This window comes from Gobio gobio, assembly GCF_949357685.1.
Source record: "Gobio gobio genome assembly, chromosome: 20".
Classification (NCBI taxonomy): Eukaryota; Metazoa; Chordata; class Actinopteri; order Cypriniformes; family Gobionidae; genus Gobio; species Gobio gobio.
In genome coordinates this window covers 32650103-32670292 of record NC_137113.1, presented here as the reverse complement: position 1 = coordinate 32670292, position 20190 = coordinate 32650103, and the positions used below count along the sequence as shown (strand labels likewise).

The following is a 20190-nucleotide window of genomic DNA, read 5'->3' as shown; positions in this document are numbered from 1 at the left end:
GATTTTATTTTTTTCTCCCTCATTTACTCCTCGTGGCTGTTTTTGACCCATTGACTTCCATTATAACCACATTTTTTGATTGCAAAGCCATGACACCATATACTCATGCAATTTTGATAGTTGATGGTTTTCCCTGTTGGGAAAAGGGAAAAATTTCCATTTTTACAGTTGAAAACCAGGTGGCACCATTAACCCTTTAGATAGGACTGTGCTAAAAAAGTTTAGTTTCTGGCTTTTCTATGGATTTTTTCTATGGAGTTTTATATGGAGTATAACAGCCTATTACTGTGAGTGTGTGTGAGTGTGAGTGTGAGGGTGTGTGTGACCTTTGCACACTTACCAGCGTCTAAGAAAATCTAAATATGCACCTCAGCTCTCAGAACTGGTCCGGGTATCGTTCGTTCATTTATTTTTGCTTTCACATATGAAAACGAAAAAACAACTCCTTTTTTTGTTTTTTTTAGAAAAACGAAAAAACGAAATTATGACTAGATTTTTGGTTTTCCGTTTTTGCACGGAAATCTGATTGGCAGGATATACATTCATTGTTTTTCAAAATAAGAGTTTTCCCAACACTGTATTTGTTAGCCTGTAAAATTAATAGTCTATATGCATGCTTTTTGTCACCCAATTATTTGGCTTCGCTGACTGAAAAAATCTATTGAAATAGCCTAAACATGTTCACGCATTGACAGTTGTCATCATACAAATGTAAATAATAAATGTATTCTTTGTTTTAGATGTTTTTATTAACTTAAATTCTTATGAATAATACAATTTTTATTATATTAATATAATATAAATGCTTTCAGTTTCCTAGAACAAGTAATATTGCAACATGCCTTTAGTCAAAGTTTGGTAGTAGGCTAATATTACAACGTCATTATAATACAATATAATGCAGGATGTGCTCACTCGGTTGAGAGAAGATCAAAACTCTAATAATAAAGCCAAGAGAAAACTGCATTTTTAAAATCATTATCATAGCTATCTGTCCTCTAATAGCCAGACAGGTGCATGGCTATTATATGACCAAATAAATGTCGGTATCAATAATGTACATTTTTGGATTGATACAGGCTGTTTAAACATGGCATGTGGATTTACATAGCAAATTATAATTGCATAAATTATGTTAAGAGATTAATGTTTAAAATGTAATTTTTTTATGTAGAAATAAGAAATTATTGAAAAATTGAAACGTCTACTTTAACTATGAAACTAACACCGCCAGTAGGTGGCAGCAAGTCTCTATCTTAATGAGAGCGTTGAATCCTTTATTCAAACGAGTCTTTCAAAAATCCTAACTCGTTTAAACTAGCAAACGACTGTGGGTAGCCTACTTGAACCATTAGTCGTCTGATTCTGTCAAAAATGCATATATTTTGAGGAACAAAACACGTGTTGCTCGGAGACACAGCAGTTCTGCTGTTTGTTCTGTTTTCTTGGACGGAGCAAAACAGAATGTAGCCCAGCTATAAAAGTTAGCCTACTCAGTAACGTTATTGAACTGTTGTATAATGTTACATTTGCGATTGTGCAGATGTTCGGAAAAACAGCACTCTTGCTGGTGTGATAACTCACATGTGTTATATAAAACGGGAACTCGTTTGGCCTAAATGTTTTCTTCTTTCTTTCTTTCTTTCTTTCTTTCTTTCTTTCTTTCTTTCTTTCTTTCTTTCTTTCTTTCTTTCTTTCTTTCTTTCTTTCTTTCTTTCTTTCTTTCTTTTCGATCCATGGAGGCCCCACCTCGCAACTTACAGGACTTAAAGGATCTGCTTCTAACATAGCTAACATTGGTGCCAGATACCACAGTACACCTTCAGGGGTCTAGTGGAGTCCATGCCTCGACGGGTCAGGGCTGTTTTGGCAGGGGGACCAAAGGGGGACCAACACAATATTAGGAAGGTTAATATTATTTCATAATGTTATGCCTGATCAGTGTCTCTTTTCTTGATAAATGCAGGATTAATGTTAACAAGTTAATTAATCATTTGAAATTTCCTCACTGGCACATCCCTATTCTTAACCCTCTATGGAATGCATTCTACCAATGAAATATTTTAGTAGTAGCCTATGATAGTACATTTACATTACATTTAGTAGCATAAATAGTATGATTTCAGTATTTATTTTAAGTGTTTATTGTAGTTAAATTGTATTTATGTATAAATAAAAATTATATAAATTATGTCTTATTTTCTAAAAATGTATATGTTAATACATTTACAGAAAGGGCAATATAGAGTTAGCTCTTCCATGTGATGAGAGTGATGATGAGTGAGCCATTTTAAAGGTTATATGGATCTACTTATTTTTGGTTTGCATGACTTCCAAGTATATAAATCTATCAATTTCTAAAAGAAATGTGCATTTAAATAGAAGAGAAAATCATAATTTTATAGATGCCATTTAGCAATGTTAAAGTTGGATATTTTCCGACTGATTAATTGTGACAACACCATAACTTGTGTTATCCATACATTTATCAAGAAAAGATTTGTCAATGACGTTCAGCAGCTGTAGTGGTTATTTTGATCTTCCTCCACTCTTTGAACAAAACAAACATTATTAACATTATTCGTTATTAACAAAACAAATAAGCAAATTACATGATACACCCGCGTTATTACACATAGCCTACCATGAATTTCCAGCATTACCATTTTTAATGAAAACTCAACTACAAAAAAATCCTACGTATATTAAACTTTTATTTTAAAAAACGAATACGAATGACACAAAATACTCACATTAATAAATAAAAAAATCTTTGGAAATTCCCCTTTAAAACGAATGTTCAGTTTGTGGTTCACTATTATTTGATTGAAAACAACAACAATAAAACAAAGACAAACTCTTACATTAAACAAATCAATATTTTTTATTAACAAAAGTTATCTTGTGCTTGCCTCCGCTATCGTCCTGTCAATCATCTCCTCGCTGTCTAGCTCTCTCTCGCTCGCGGCTATGATTACAGTTACAGTAAAATTTAAAATCACCATCATCGCTACCCACCCTCTGCCGATATGTATTAGGCCTACAGTATTTGCAATGACCATCCCTTGTCCAAAACCGAGCGCATTGTAAAGAAAAGTTATGACTGCTGCGTATAACACTTGTCTGAACATTGCATGGTCACACCCGCTCTTCGCTGTCTTGCGCAGCTTCACCACACATATTTAGCCTAGGCTACTCCACACAGCTAAATAAATCAGGCTGGGTGCAGATTAATATTTAATATTTCTGATATAACTTTTTCTGTGAAACACGTTAAGTTGCACAGAAGAAAGCCCATGCCCTATACAGTTTAAGAAGACTATTATTTTGTTACACAGAACTGGGGAAGGGCTGATGATGTCACATGCTCAGATTTGCTTGACCAATCAGCGGAAAGGGGCGTCTCATGACCGCCCACATGTGGAAAACGAATTTTGAAGTCATTTATACGTTTTTTACCCGTGAAACAAAAAACGAAAAATCAAGCCGAAATCTCGTTTTTTCGTTGGTTTTTTTTAAACGAAAAAACGAATAAAGGAGCCGTTTTCTCGTTTCTGCTTATTTCATTTCAAATAGGAAATCAAACTATCAAAACGTACACGGACCCCCCTCCAGCGAGCTGCAGGATGTATTGCCTTCTCCCTCTGACACCACAGACTCAGGAGAGTCAGAGGTGTGACTCCAGGCTATATGTGACTGACATGCTATGTCATCACAAGGGTCCAGAACATGGATTCTATGTTCAATATGTTTTTTACGAAGGAGATGATTGACCTCATTGTCAGCATGACCAACCTCCATGGGCACCGCACAATGAGAAACTGGACCGGGGTGGCCTGCATAGATCTCCGTGCCTACATGGGGCTTTTGATTCTGGCTAGCGTCTACAGGGCCAGAGGGGAGTCCACACGTTGCCTGTGGACCTTGGACCCTTGCATAGCACGTCAGCCCTGGAGTCACGCCTCTGGCAGGCTGAAGAAAGGGAGTTGTCTCGACATTGGTGGAAAGCCCCACTTCGCCATTTCTCCCAATCCCCCCAGATCCAGGATCCTCTGAATCCTCCTCGCCTTTAGTGGAAGCTAGAGAGGATGATGAGGATGCCACAACAAAATCAGGATCTGACTCTCCTGAGTCTGTGGTGTCAGAGGGAGGAGGCAATACATCCTGCAGCTCGCTGGAGGGGTCAGGCTGCATAGTCATTTCTAAAACTTCGATACAATTCAAGCCCCTTCTCATGTGACCTCACCATCAAATGACCCGCAGGATGGCATGCTAGTGTTTGAATCCACTTACATTTTTTTTGTTTAGTCTGTACTTCTCACCATCAAAATTGATTACTCCATGTAGTTCTGCGAGCTGAGGTTTATATTTAGATTTTCTCAGTGTGTGTTTGTGCAAAGGACACACACACAGACACAGACTCACTCACTCACTCACAATAATATGTTGTAATACTCCATATAAAAGTTCATAGAAAACTCCATAGAAAAGCCAGAAACTAAGCTTTTTTTGCACAGTCCTATCTAAAGGGTTAATGGCGCCACCTGGTTATCAACTGTAAAAATTACAAATTTTCCCTCTTCCCAACAGGGAAAACCACCAACATTCAAAGAATATATGGTGTCATGGTATTCATGGTATTATGGCAATCAATCCAAAAATGTGGTTATAATGAAAGTCAATGGGGCAAAAACAGCCACGAGGAGTAAATGAGGGAGAAAAAAAATTCAAATCTGATGCTGCACAAAAACTAACAATGCATCAAAGCCAATGTTGTTTCTGATCTTTGACATGTCCAAGACTGATAAAAGGTTAAAAAAAAATCCAGTCCACTATTACATAATACATTTTATATTGTAAATAAGTAATTTTGTGCCCCCCCCATCAGTGACATAATTTATGAAATTGGCAATTAAAGAGTTAAAATCCTGATAACCCCCCCCCCCCCCCAAAAAAAAACATTTAGTAGTTTTGACCAGGACTGAGGTTGATTAATAGAGTTATGCAAAAACAATAGAAAAAAAAAATTATCTGATACATTTTTACAGCAGTTTAATTTAGTAGCTGTTTTCAGCCACGAGGGTAACTAATGGGTAGTGAATTTGAAGGATGCACAAGGGTTAATGTTCCTTAATGTTCATCATTTGGATTCAACTGTGGATGTACTTTCAATATAACCCTGCATAACAATAGGTTACTACCGTAACCCCGGTTCTCTGAAACATCGAGTGGAGAGATCCACCTATGGTAAGGGCATCCGTACCTGACCTCTGCAGAAGCATCCAATTGCACCAAGTCTGACAAGACAGGCAGGAGCGCGCAGCCAATGCCTGGTAAGGCCCCAACCCTTACCTGCGGGCATATATAGCCTGCATGCACTACTGTACATCAGTAAGTATATTCGCTTCTTGTGGGGCAAGCGGGGCAAAGCTGGTGGATCTCTCCACTCTTTGTTTCAGAGAACCGGGGTTACGACTGTAACCTATTGTTCTCTTTCATCATCTCTTGTTCGAGATCCACCTATGGGAGAGACATGGACAGCTCCCCGATTGCTCAATACACTCACAGTGAGGTCCTGTTAGCCAGAAAAAGATGGTCACTGCAAGGGACGGTGCATGCCACGTCTCATAATCATGAACCTGCCACACCGACGCACACACGTAACTGCTGTGTGAAAGCAGGGCATGAAACGTGTGTGGCACACACAACAGAAGGCAGGGTTAGGAAGATCCCACCCCCAAAACCGAATGTGCTACCGAGGTTCTGGTGACATCCAGCCTATAGTAACGCACAAACGTATGGGTAGAAGCCCAACTGGCAGCAGAGCAGATGGTGATACTCCCCTGAACAGAGCCCAAGAGGTGGCTAAGCCCTTCTAGGAATGAGCTCTGATGTCCCCTGGGGGTTGCACTCCCTTTGATTCGTAAGCCATAGGGGCAGTCGTGGCCTAATGGTTAGAGTACTTGTAACCGGAAGGTTAAGGGTTCGAGTCTCAGGTCCGGCAGGAATTGTCGGTGGGGGGAATAAATAACCAGATCCCTCCTTCACCTTCAGTACCATGACTGAGGTGAGACCCTTGAGCAAGGCACCGAACCCCCAACTGCTCCCTGGGCGCCGCAGCAATATGGCTGCCCACTGCTCCGTGTGTGTGTTCACGGTGTGTGTGCACTTGGATGGGTTAAATGCAGAGTACAAATTCCAAGTATGGGTCACCACTTCACTTAAAGCCAAAATTATAGCGTCCACAAGCCAGTGTGAAAGGCGTTGCTTAGACAGGGGATCCCCTTTGTGGGGAGGAGCCCATGAAACAAAGAGTTGGTCACTCTTCCGGAAAGCACTGGTCCTAGCCAAATATGTCTGTAACGCACGGACCGGACTAAGGGCATTTAACTTTTGATCCTCCGCGGAGCAAAAGGGCGGAGGGTGCAAAGCGGACAGCTCCAACACCTCCGATGTGAACACAGGGAAACATTTCAGCATGAAGGCTGGATTAGGCTTAAGGAAAACCTTATCTCCACCCAGAGAGAATTTAATGCACGAGGGGTGGACCGAGAGTGCATGTAACTCACTGACACGTTTGGCTGACGCCAAGGCCAAGAAGCAAGGCTGTCTTGAATGACAGCAACTTACTCAAAAGGGAATTGAGACAGAGCTTCCAGCACCATGGAGAGGTCCCATTCAGGGATCGTTCTCTTAATGACTGGCAACGAGCGACGGGCACCCTTCATAAATCTACAGATTAGAGGATACTGCCCAACTGTTGAGCCCTCAAAATCCACATGACAAGCAGAGATAGCTGCCAGATAAACCTTAATAGTGGAAAAATAGAGAGAGCGAGAAGAACATAGGATAATGGCTGTTTTTGCGCAAGGCGAATAGATCTACGGACGCCTGTCTGAATCTCATCCATATCATACCCACTATCTGAGGGTGGATGCGCCAATCTCCGAAGAGCGGGTTCCCCCTCGATAGAAGATCCGCGCCTCTGTTCAGAATGCCTGGAACATGAGCCGCGAACAACAGGAAAAATCGATGTTTCAACAAGCACACGCCGCCTTGACGGTTGATATAAGCCACTGCCATGGTATTGTTGCAGCGTACGAGCACATGATGTCCCTGCAGATGAGGCAGAAAATAATTCAGAGCCTTGCAAATGGTCAGAAGCTCTAAATTATTTATGTGCTCTGAACGTAGTTTACTCGGCCACAAACCGTTCACAGTTCTGCCCTCTTGTGTGGCACCCCAGCCTGTTAAGGACGCATAGTGCTTAGTGCCTCATTTGCTTAGCGCACGCTGGAAGAAGGGGAAAGAGTTGTTTCCTCGGGCCGGGGAGAGCTCCCAGCACTTTCCCATCCTAAATATCCCTCTCCTGGTCGGTGGCGCTTTGTGGAGCCGGCCACTCAATGTTGAGACGAGCGACCGCTCGCTCACACACATCCAGAAGGATGGATTGAGGCAAGGCCACCGGGGCACTAGCCTGGGGAATACCAGAGGGAGTGATGGCCTCCTCATCCTCTAAGACCACGAGAAGGCCCGCGTTGTCGTCATCACCGAACCCGGCCAGATCGTCTGCGAGCGGGGGGTTGCCCGCGAAGATGTCCTCTTCGGGGAACTCTGGATTGGGCTGGTCAGCCCAGACAAGAGAAGTCGTCACGGTGTCCCACATCCGAGTCCGAAAAGTCGAGCTCGCCTCACTGGGTAGCAGCAACTTTAAGGCGGCGTCGCAGGACTTTCTTAGGCAGCACCAGGCAGTTCTCCGGATTCTCCAAGACCTCTTCCACGTGCTTGAGGCCCAAGCAAACCACGCAGAACGGGTAAAGGTCCTTAGCGGTGATAAGAGCACCACATATGCGGCCGGGCAGGCCCGTGATAAGCTACTGCCGCAAGAAGCATGAACAGAGAGCGACATACCGGCGAATAATCCGTGGTGGGCAGCCGTGGAACAGGAAAGACGAGCGAGAGCACGGGCGGCTCCGAGAACAGACACAGAGAAACTGGCAGAATAGAAACTGTCACGCCTGGCGGAGGCTGATCTGAAGATATTTCCTCCTGCAAACAATAAGTGAGCAGCGGAAATTTGACTGAGCTGTGTCCGAGCAGAGATCGCGAGAAGCAAATTTCAACTGATGTACAGTAGCGCATGCAGGCTATATATGCCCCCAGGTAAGGGGTGTGGCCTTACCGGGCATTGGCTGCGCACTCCTGCCTGTCTTGTCAGACTTGGTGCAATTGGATGCTTCTGCAGAGGTCAGGTACGGATGCCCTTCCCATAGGTGGATCTCAAAGTCAAGTCAAGTCAGGCCAACTTTATTTATATAGCGCTTTTTACATTGCAGATTGTTTCAAAGCAGCTTCACAGTGTTAAACAGGAAAATAATGCAACAGAATTTGATTCGGCTGTACAGCCGCTCTGGAGAAAACGGTGATGTCATCAGCTCATTTCAGTTACCATACAGTGACAATGTGGGCAGATCAGTTATTTAGTTGATGTATTTAATTTAGTTTAGTAATTACATTTATTTGGATATTTGGTTGAAAATGTAGTGTCCCCAACTGTGCAAGCCAAGCCAAAGGCGACAGTGGCAAGGAAAAAAAACTCCATCAGGTGGCATAAAGGAGAAAAATAAACCTTGGGAGAAACCAGGCTCAGTCGGGGTGCCCGTTCTCCTCTGGTCAATTAACAAACAGTGTATGATTAATATTCTGGCAACTTTACAGGTCAGAGGTCATACTCGAACACGAGATGATGAAAGAAAACTTATTTTGAGCAGTCTGCAATTTCTTTTTGGTTCATTTACTACCACCAAACCAAAATATTGCAGCATAATCATAGTGTGACTGCACTAATGCTAAACTAAAATGGCTAGATTTTCTCCTGTCAATTTATTATCTAAAACACATCGGTGTAATGATCATATATCCAACCTTTACCTCTAATCCAGAGCTTTTTTTCAGTTTAGCAGCTGAACAATTTTCATGACTATAATACATTAAAGGGGCTATATGCAACTTTTTCCCCAAAATAAACGTAACAATAGCCTTTTTATTTTATCATTTATGACTCAAACATCTCCTGATGAGCATACTGACACCTTGTCCGCTCACAGTGGGTGCACCTATAAGCCTGTATCCTATTTTTTCTATTTTCTGTCAGGTCGGATTTTTCCCGCGCTGTCTGCGGATGTGACGTCACCACCGCTGCAAGAGCGAGCAGAAATTAAGAGCAGTTCTGTTTTTTGGCCACAGGTGTCAGTCGCGAGTTTAAATTTCAGAAAAACGCATATAGCCCCTTTAACCTTGAGAATCATCATTGAGAATAAAGAGAATTACAATCAAAAGTAAACCCCCCAGACGCATTACAGTAATGAGAATTTAGAGGACAAATTTTCATGACAATCATGCTTAACTGTCATGAATATAATGTCACAATGCCAAAAAATACACCAAATACATGAAATATGAGCTACACACATTCTTGACAGGCTTTGTGAGATTCACCAAAATAATATCTCATATGTCGGCCTCCATTACAGAACAAAGACAAAATAATAGATGGACTCACGTCCACAACGGCATCACTTAGGTGGCGCTGTTGACGGAAGAGGATGTTGGTTGCTCCTGCAACAAAACCTCGAACACTTATGTCTGATAGCAGGTGGTGCTGTTGGAGTGCCATGTATGGCATGCACAGGTAACCCTGGAAATGGCAAAGAAGTCAAAAGGTCAGGCAAATCAAACCTGCATGTTTAATCCAGTGGTCAGGGTTCGGCTAGTTAGCAGTTAGTCCCTGTTGGCAGAAGTTCTAATTTCTGCAGTAAAATACATCTTTCTGCAGTGTCATTCTTGTTGAAATTTTGTCAGTTACTCCATTGCTACTCAATGTGAAAGTCTGCTTACATTTTGACTTCATAAGGGTTTTTTCTTGTGTTGAAACTTTATTAAATAGCGTATTGCATATTTATGATTAAAGTCCCTGTAAAGGCAATTCTGAGATTTGTTTCTAAACACATTATAAATGTTAGAAATGTATTGCTGAAACACATTACAAAGACTGTGAACTATGAAGTACTGAATTCAGAAGTTAGACCGTTAAACAGTTTTTCACCGTTGCTGTGTTCAGGATTTTCTGGGCGGGGCTAAAACGGTGGCTCGATGACGCACTGGAGCCAGAGAGCCTGGCTCCTCCCCTAACACGATCATAACTAGAGCACATTCGCATCAGTTCGATCGCGAGTTACTGTTAGTACTGTTAGTTACTATAGTCAACAACTTGCATAACAGCTTACAAAACAAAAATGATGAAGAGGTGGATTAATTTTGTGAACAGCAACCTTGGTGGAGAGAGCTGAGGATCATCACCGACACCTACCTCTGCAGTGACTTTACACCGGATCATTTTACAAACTTTCACCGGAGACAACTGGGATTCACTGATAATCCGCTGCAGAACCGACTATCCCCCGCCCAGGCCTTCATCCTCCCGTCCCGCCGACATCTGGTGCGTCGTGATCATAGACGCTCGTGATCAGTGAGTGTTGTCTTGTGTGCTACTGCCGCTTTCCCGCGAATGGGCGTGGTTTCGGCGCAGACAGCGGACACACCCCCAGCGTTTGAGAGCAGAGAATGCTGCTAATTTTTTCAGGTTTTTGATAAGCTATTTTATGTACTTCCCGGATTTTTTTATGATTCAAATTTGGCTGGGTGGTTAATAACACATGTATCTGTGGTGTGAGGAACTCAGAACACATGTTTAGTTTTGACTTTACAGGGACTTTAACAAATTTTATTGGGCGATACAATAATAAATCAGTGATTCTTGTTCTCATGACATTGCATCAGTATTTTAAATCAATATATTTTTATTCATGAGTATGATCACATCATTTCTGACTGTCCAATCAATGAAGAAACAGGCTGAATAAACGCAAACTTTGACACAGCAAATTCTCAGTTCCATCTTAACCATTGTGCTGTCGAAATTCTCGCAAGAGTGCATTTGCTGCAACCAAAGGTATGGTTAGGGTGAATATTGTGAGTTTTGCAGCATAACAGGTATTACACAAAACGTCTCGGTTACGTTCAGTCACTCCAAGTAACGTCAGTGACTGACGAATGGGGGTCCCAATGTAATCACGCCACTTGGCTGTCTTCCAGTGCCCTGCTTAAGTGCGAGTACCCTGTCGTAAGACTAGTACGGATGAAGGACTCCCACTTAACACAGGAATACCAAGGAACACTGGGAAGCATATTCCAGGTGGAAATGCGCCAAGACGCCTACCCGTAGGGAGGACTTAGGAATACACATATGACCCGCCAAGGGCTGCATATGGAGAGCTCTGGGGTACCAGCCGAAGGTGGATTTTTAACCCCAGGATGGCAAGGCTTGCCAAGGGAAAGACACCTGCTCAAGGAGGCTTACGGTGGAAATACACGTGTGGGGGTTGCCCAGAGGGGGGCCATGCACACGGAGGCACCTGGCCTGACATGAGGATCTGGGCTCGTTAGAGGGCAGACTTACTGGTGTCGGCGTCGACAGTGCTGGAGGAGCTCAGGGCTTCCGGGAAGCTCACCTGAGGAAAATATCGCACGTATCCAGTCCGAGGAGTGGAATGGCGAGCAAGCGAAGACACCTGAGCCTAGTCCATTACCGGCCACTAGTAGAGGCGAGTACATAGTCGGACACAGGCTCCACTCGGAGATTGTAGAATCTTGCAAATGTGTTGGGTGTCGCCCAGCCTGCAGCTCTGCAGATGTCTGTCAGCGAAGTGCCATGAGCTAAAGCCCAAGAAAAGGCAACACCCCGGGTGGAGTGAGCCCTAACCCCAAGGGGGCATGGACGCCCCAGCGTCTGGTAAGCCAAAACAATGGGGTCCACTATCCAGTGAGACAACCTTTGCTTTGAGAGAGCCTTTCCCATCAGCTTCCCACCATAAAGGACAAAGAGCTGGTCTGAGGTCCTGAAACACTGCGTCCTGTCTACGTAGGCGCAGAGAGCACGGCTGGGTGGAGGCAGCAACTGGCCGCCGGGTAGTAGGTAGGGGTCGACCGATTATCGGCGTGGCCGATTATCGCAGCCGATATTTAGCATTTTTATGGTTATCGGTATCGGTCATTTTCAAAACCGATTTGCCGATAAAATAATTAAATTTTGAAATGCGCGCGATCTGGCTCTGATCCAGCCACCTCTGTCAGAGCGCACCGCTCTGTGACCTAGACTAATGACCGCCCATCACCCATCTGATTTGTTGGGAGTCACGAGTCTGGCCAATCAACGTGGAAGGCTGAAGGCACTGAAAATGTTGCGCTCTCACCCCGAAAGCACTTACTAACAGGAGCTGGTGCGCAGTGATCACGCAAAGGTAAGGCAGCAGTGATCACTATCAACTTGTAGTGATATATGAGTTAACGATCGTCTCCATCTTCAATAGGATACTTCAAAAACCTTTTGAAAAGATCACTGTATCCTCCTAACGTTAGTCTCTCTTGATGATAACTGGGACTCCGTTAACGATACCATCGCTCCTCTCTGTTACCACAACAAACGGCCAGAATTCCATATGCACGGAGATCACTACACTGAAGTTGCAAAACACCTCAATATAATCTATTTAATGACAAGCAACCCCGTTTCCAGTTATAATGTGAATTCCCAGTCAATGTCCGTCATTGCAGTGATAGCTTTAATGGCACGTTTCTGGCTGTCCTGTACACTTCCTGGTTTTAGCTCCGTGATAAACAATCAAACAAAAGCTTCTACACAAAAAATAAAGAGAATCAATAAACACACAAATAGACTACGGGTTGTGTGTGATTTTCATGCGATTTGGGGTATAAATAAAGCAAATAAAATGCTAAATATAACATATTACAACATCATTATTAAATGAGACACACACACACACACATATACACACACACACACACACACACACATACATGTATATATATATATATATATATATATACATACATGTATATATATATATATATATATATATATATATATATATATATATATATATATATATATATATATATATATATATATATATATATATATATATATATATATATATATATATATATATATATATATATATATATATATATATATATATATATATATATATGTTACATACAGTGAGGAAAATAAGTATTTGAACACCCTGCTATTTTGCAAGTTCTCCCACTTGGAAATCATGGAGGGGTCTGAAATTGTCATTGTAGGTGCATGTCCACTGTGAGAGATATAATCTAAAAAATAAAATCCAGAAATCACAATATATGATTTTTTAACTATTTGTTTGTATGATACAGCTGCAAATAAGTATTTGAACACCTGTCTATCAGCTAGAATTCTGACCCTCAAAGACCTGTTAGTCTGCCTTTAAAATGTCCACCTCCGCTCCATTTATTATCCTAAATTAGATGCACCTGTTTGAGGTCGTTAGCTGCTTAAAGACACCTGTCCACCCCATACAATCAGTAAGAATCCAACTACTAACATGGCCAAGACCAAAGAGCTGTCCAAAGACACTAGATACAAAATTGTACACCTCCACAAGGCTGGAAAGGGCTACGGGGAAATTGCCAAGCAGCTTGGTGAAAAAAGGTACACTGTTGGAGCAATCATTAGAAAATGGAAGAAGCTAAACATGACTGTCAATCTCCCTCGGACTGGGGCTCCATGCAAGATCTCACCTCGTGGGGTCTCAATGATCCTAAGAAAGGTGAGAAATCAGCCCAGAACTACACGGGAGGAGCTGGTCAATGACCTGAAAAGAGCTGGGACCACCGTTTCCAAGGTGACTGTTGGTAATACACCAAGACATCATGGTTTGAAATCGTGCATGGCACGGAAGGTTCCACTGCTTAAACCAGCACATGTCCAGGCACGTCTTAAGTTTGCCAATGACCACTTGGATGATTTAGAGGAGTCATGGGAGAAAGTCATGTGGTCAGATGAGACCAAAATAGAACTTTTTGCTCATAATTCCACTAAACGTGTTTGGAGGAAGAAGAATGATGAGTACCATCCCAAGAACACCATCCCTACTGTGAAGCATCGGGGTGGTAGCATCATGTGGGGGTGTTTTTCTGCACATGGGACAGGACGACTGCACTGTATTAAGGAGAGGATGACCGGGGCCATGTATTGCGAGATTTCGGGGAACAACCTTCCCTCAGTTAGAGCATTGAAGATGGGTCGAGGCTGGGTCTCCAACATGACAATGACCCGAAGCACACAGCCAGGATAACCAAGGAGTGGGTCTGTAAGAAGCATATCAAGGTTCTTGCGTGGCCTAGCCAGTCTCCAGACCTAAACCCAATAGAGAATCTTTGGAGGGAGCTCAATTTTTTTTTTTAGATTATGTCTCTGACAGTGGACATGCACCTACGATGACAATTTCAGACCCCTCCATGATTTCCAAGTGGGAGAACTTGCAAAATAGCAGGGTGTTCAAATACTTATTTTCCTCACTGTATATATATATATATATATAATATATAATATATATGTGTGTGTGTGTGTGTGTTTTTTTTTTTTTTATTTAATCCATTGATGGTCACTTCTTTAAGGTTTACAAAATGTTTACAGAATCCTGCTGGATGATTCATGCACTTTTTATGTTATTATTCTAAATATTAATGTTGTTAATATTAACAGTTCTTCCAATTAAAGATATGGTACAATAATTTAAAGGGAGTCTTTGTCAGAGGCCTTTTTATTCTTAATTTTGACATCAATTTTAATTTTCACACTAGACACATATATCGGTTCAAAATATCGGTTATCGGTCTACTGAAAAACGCATATCGGTCGACCCCTAGTAGTAGGTGCTTAATAGCCTCAGTATGCTTCTGGGCGGCTGAGAACTGTTGGGCAAAGCTCTCAATCGCACCACCGAATAGCCCATCCTGGCCAGAGGTGTCTCTCCTGGACCACAGCTGTGGACATCACCTGGCCCAGGGAGCGTGCGGCCACCTTCGTTGCCCGGAGAGCGAGGTCGGAGGCGGCACGCAGCTCATTTCTGAGCCCTGGGTCAGCTCCCCCCTCGTGCATGTCGCACAGCATCCTGGCCTGGTAGGCCTGAAGGATAGCCATGGCATGCAAAGAGGCGGCGGCCTACCCCCCTGCTCTGTAGGATTTCGCCACCAGAGTTGATGTGAACCTACAGGCCTTGGTGGGGTGCTTTGGGTCACCACGCCAGGTTGAAGGGCTCTGCGGACACAGTTGCATCGCAACAGAAAGTTTAGGTCACCCTGGCCACCAGCCAAAGTGCCGCCTCTCGTGGAGACCGCAGATTGGGGTGTGGCAGAGTGGACTCTAGCTCCGGGACAGAGTTCATTGAGTCTTGACCGTAGCACTGAGATGGGCATGTTCCCGCAGTGGGAACATGACTCATCCACAAGCGCTGCCTGAGCATGCTGAAAGCCCAAGCACATCAGGCAGTGATTGTGCCCATCGGAAGGCGGCAGAGACCGACCGCACCCAGAAGCACACGGGTGAGACATCCTGAAAAGGACGTGCCACGTGTGAGCTCTTTCAGGAGAGGAAGCTTCGCAGTCGATGCCGAAGCGCCCAGGGAAGCACACACCAGCTGGTTGCAGACCACTGCACAGTTCAGCCGGCATGAAGTATGCGATCGCTGGAACGCGCCGTCACACAAACACCGAACTGGAAAGCTGATCGTCTCGAAGAAGCTGACAATAACTCAGAAGGCTTGAGGAGTGAACAGTAGATGCTCTTGGCTCTGAAGCAGAAACATAATGCGATATTGCCAGCGCACTTCCTTATATACCCACGTGGTGGGGCGGAGTTACGCATGCAAATTCCGCATGCCCATGGCATTGGCACTGACATTGGGCGCTTTCTAGATCTCGAAGATGATAGGCTTCTAGGCGAAACCCCCATTTGTCAGTCACTGACGTTACTCGGAGTGACTGAATGAAAGGGAACAAAAGAATTGCTGACATATTGGGCTCTCTCACATCTGGCTGTTTCAATCGATATTGTGATGCCCTAAGGAGACTTTTAGGTGTGCTCACCAACTTTCAGATAAAGAGATCATTTGTTTGTTCTTCACATTTCACAACGCACTGTTTTGTAAAAGATTCTCAACATGCTGCCGATTTGTAAAATATATTTTATTGAAAGATCCGGCAAATGCCAAGCATGTGTGCATTTATTTTAAATTGATTTAAAAGTGTGTTTGTAATAATCGTCAAACCAGCATAAACGTTATTAAGACACCAAGCATATTGTTTGACTGTTGCTGATAAAATTATTATACGAATTTAATATATTTTGTTACAGTTTATATTACCATTGCTATTATTAAACCTTCACATAATGTGTAGCTAGTGGTTTACTTTATCGTCCTAAAATAAATTTGTTAATAGTAATCTGTATAGGTGTTTAGTTACGTTTATGTTACAACTAAACATGAAAGTAGTCACCAAAATAAATGTTTAACCATTGGAAAATGAATGAGAAACCATGACATTTTTTAAACTTATTGTTGCGCTTGTATCACAGTGCTTGCCATGTCAATTTTTATAACACACAGGATGCTGTAAAGAAGGGCATGGATAAGGTGCGATGAAGTAAGCCAATCACAGTAGTGGGAGTTTACTTACGTTTTTGCCCCTTGACCTGAAATTGTTTTTCAAGAGAGTGATTTTTATAAATATTGGACATTGATTTGGTGCAAAAAACTTTGCGAACTTTATGAACTAACCTCGAGAAATATAGGGACAGATTTACTAACAGTATGCGACAGTGCAAACCCTCTTTTTTGGCAAACTACTGTCAGGATTTAAAGATATGCAGTGAAAAATTTGCGCTGAAAAGGAGTGGACAGTTATTTTTGCGGCTGACCTTATTGCATATGCATTTGTAGGAGTTTCCCTTTTAGACACAAAATTTATGGGAGGAGAGTATTTAAATGAATCATGCAAGGTGATTTACTAAGGTTTGCGCTCATCAATTTACTGGTGTTTGCATATCTTAAAGGTGAACTATGTAGGATTTTTGCAGTAAAATATCCATAAACCACTAGGCCAGTGTTATATATTTTGTTCATTTGAGTACTTAGAATATCCCAAATGTTTTCAACTATTTGGAGTCGCCTGTCGATTGCGTCATATCTGCGTCACCCTCGGTCTCCGGTTTTATTCAGTGAAACACTTTACTCTCACTGCATTGTGAACAAGTGTCATAGCAGCCGCCGAGCGAACGTCATAACTTCCTTTTCAACACACTCAGATATATCTAATACGATAAACAGAGTTGCGTTACCTCAAACTCATGACTGGAAAAGAGGAAGTGGCGCCGGCAATCGTGTCATAATAAAAGTCCCGCCAGCGACTATGCCATAATAACAGTCCCGCTCTTCAATCGCTCCTGCGGCCTTGCTCAGCTCCACAACACCCGGTCCTGCTCTGCTTCAGACTACAGTAATGTTAATAATCGCATCCATGAACATGATTTCTGCCCGAGTCCTATCCTGACTGTTTCCCACCGGCTGTGAGGTGAAGACCACACGTCCCGAGATTCTGCGCTCAAACGTGCCGTCATCAAACTACGCCTTTGTTTTGAACAGGCGACCTCTAGTGGACGGAAAAGTTACATAGTGTAGCTTTAAATGCATAAACATATCTTAAACCAGATGCTAATTTGCGCTGCTCTTGATAGATTGCGTTGGTCATTATGGAAATTATCCGGCTGCGTCTGTGTTCTTTAATTTGCATGGTGTCAGTAGATCACACTCAGAACTTTTCACTCCCATTGGCGCTTAGAATTGCGCTCTCACGCTAATTTGCAGTTTAGTAAATCTGGCCCATAACATAAAAAAATCAGAAAATGCATTCCTTCGTAGCCCCTAAAGGGACATGGTGATGGAAAAAATATGAGATGGGAGGGAAAAAATATTTCAATACTTTTGCATTCTCTCGCAAAACATTTACTCAAAGAAATTAAAACCCTAAAAAAATTCACCCCCCTCACAGTTGTCATGAAGGGCAAAATTAGCTGTATACACTCACCTAAAGGATTATTAGGAACACCTGTTCAATTTCTTATTAATGCAATTATCTAATCAACCAATCACATAGCAATTGCTTCAATGCATTTAGGGGTGTGGTCCTGGTCAAGACAATCTCCTGAACTCCAAACTGAATGTCAGAATGGGAAAGAAAGGTGATTTAAGCAATTTTGAGCGTGGCATGTTTGTTGGTGCCAGACGGGCTGGTCTGAGTATTTGCACAATCTGCTGAGTTACTGGGATTTTCACTCACAACCATTTCTAGGGTTTACAAAGAATGGTGTGAAAATGGAGAAAAACATCCAGTATGCGGCAGTCCTGTGGGCGAAAATGCCTTGTTGATGCTAGAGGTCAGAGGAGAAAGGGCCGACTGATTCAAGCTGATAGAAGAGCAACTTTGACTGAAATAACCACTCGTTACAACCGAGGTATGCAGCAAAGCATTTGTGAAGCCACAACACACACAACCTTGAGGCAGATGGGCTACAACAGCAGAAGACCCCAGCGGGTACCACTCATCTCCACTACAAATAGGAAAAAGAGGCTACAATTTGCACGAGCTCACCAAAATTGGACAGTTGAAGACTGGAAAAATGTTGCCTGGTCTGATGAGTCTCGATTTATGTTGAGACATTCAGATGGTAGAGTCAGAATTTGGCGTAAACAGAATGAGAACATGGATCCATCATGCCTTGTTACCACTGTGCAGGCTGGTGGTGGTGGTGTAATGATGTGGGGGATGTTTTCTTGGCACACTTTAGTAGGGTTGGGCATCGAGAACCGGTTCCAACTTGGAATCGTTTAAAAAATAACGATGCCATTGGAATCGTTTAGAAATTTTGTTTTCGATTCCGATCATCGGTTCCAAACGCGCAAGTTTTCGGAAGTGCTTGCCGCGCCCATTTGTTCTGTTGCAGCCATGGAGCACAGTAAGCAGCGCTCAAAAGTGTGGCTTTATTTCACTTTAAAAAAAAAAAGCCTGGGTCGGCACAGTGCAACACATATGACAAACTTATTTCTTGTACGGAAGGATGCACTACAAATATGTGGTGTATAAATTAACGAGTGTAGCGTGTTTGAAATGCTGCGCAGGTCTGTCCTCCTCGTGCAACCCTGCGCTAACCAACGTTATTAAAGGGATAGTTCACCCTGAAATGAAAATAAAGCCTTCTTTTACTTACCCTGATGTTGTCCCAGTGCCCTATGTCCTATGACATTTAAAATACTGTTCCTGCACGCGCTCCTTCCTATGGCAGTGAATGACGATCAGCTAAAACATTACAAAAAATAAACGAATGTATCACGCAACGATACAGGGAGACGCGCGCCATATGGAAAGTGTTCAGGGGGCACACTATAAGGTTTTGCGAGAAAGAAACTGTATTATTCAGTCAAAACACTGAGCTCGGCCGTTATTCTGAGCGCGCTCCTCTGTGTACACTATGAGCCGTCAGCAGCCGCCGGCGCTCATGCCAACTATAATAACTCGAACTGTTGTCATTGCACACACACATGCATGCACCATTTTGAGAAATCAAGCTCAATAGAAAAAAACGCGATTCTCGTCTTTTCTATAACGTATATGATAAGAAATAATACTAATAATATAACCTCCTTAAGTGAATATTGTGTACCGGTTGTCATGACAATATTGCACGAGGCTGCGGCTTGGAGTGCGCGCACACACAGGAACACGCGCATTTGAACAACAGCTGGGTGAGTATAAGATGGCTTTATTTTCATTTCAGGGTGAACTAACATTATCCCACCTCGTCATAATCAGGTAAGTGATTGCAGTGTAATAACAAAGCCCTTACCACGTTACTGAAATTATTTTCCCCCCTCGTAGATAAATGTGGCTATACGCAAATTGCCCACGCTAGTAGCAGTCCTAATATGACTGCTGTTAATGTTAAACCGGGACTCGGTGTGAAACTCCATTCACCTTTGCAGCAAAGCAAGTGAAAATGCCAGCGGAGAAAGTCCCAAAACTAAAACTCATTATTGAATCAAAATACAATTTTCCTCTGTGAAATGAGCCTGTGACATGTTGTGACTCCACCCCTCAAAGAATCGGAATCGAGAATCGAAAAGAACCGTAATCGAAACTAAGAATCGGAATCGGAATCAGAATCGTTCAAAT

The 20190-nt window shown here is 42.7% G+C and overlaps 1 protein-coding gene across 1 annotated transcript in view; it reads right to left on the bottom strand.

The window, feature by feature from the left end:
- The window catches only part of avl9 (AVL9 homolog (S. cerevisiase)), an 81343-nt gene that overhangs the window by 18872 nt on the left and 42281 nt on the right, over window positions 1-20190 (bottom strand). Inside the window, exon 12 of the mRNA XM_079846262.1 lies at window positions 9563-9697. Coding sequence (XP_079702388.1) covers window positions 9563-9697 — 135 coding nt within the window. The remainder of the gene's footprint in view (window positions 1-9562; window positions 9698-20190) is intronic.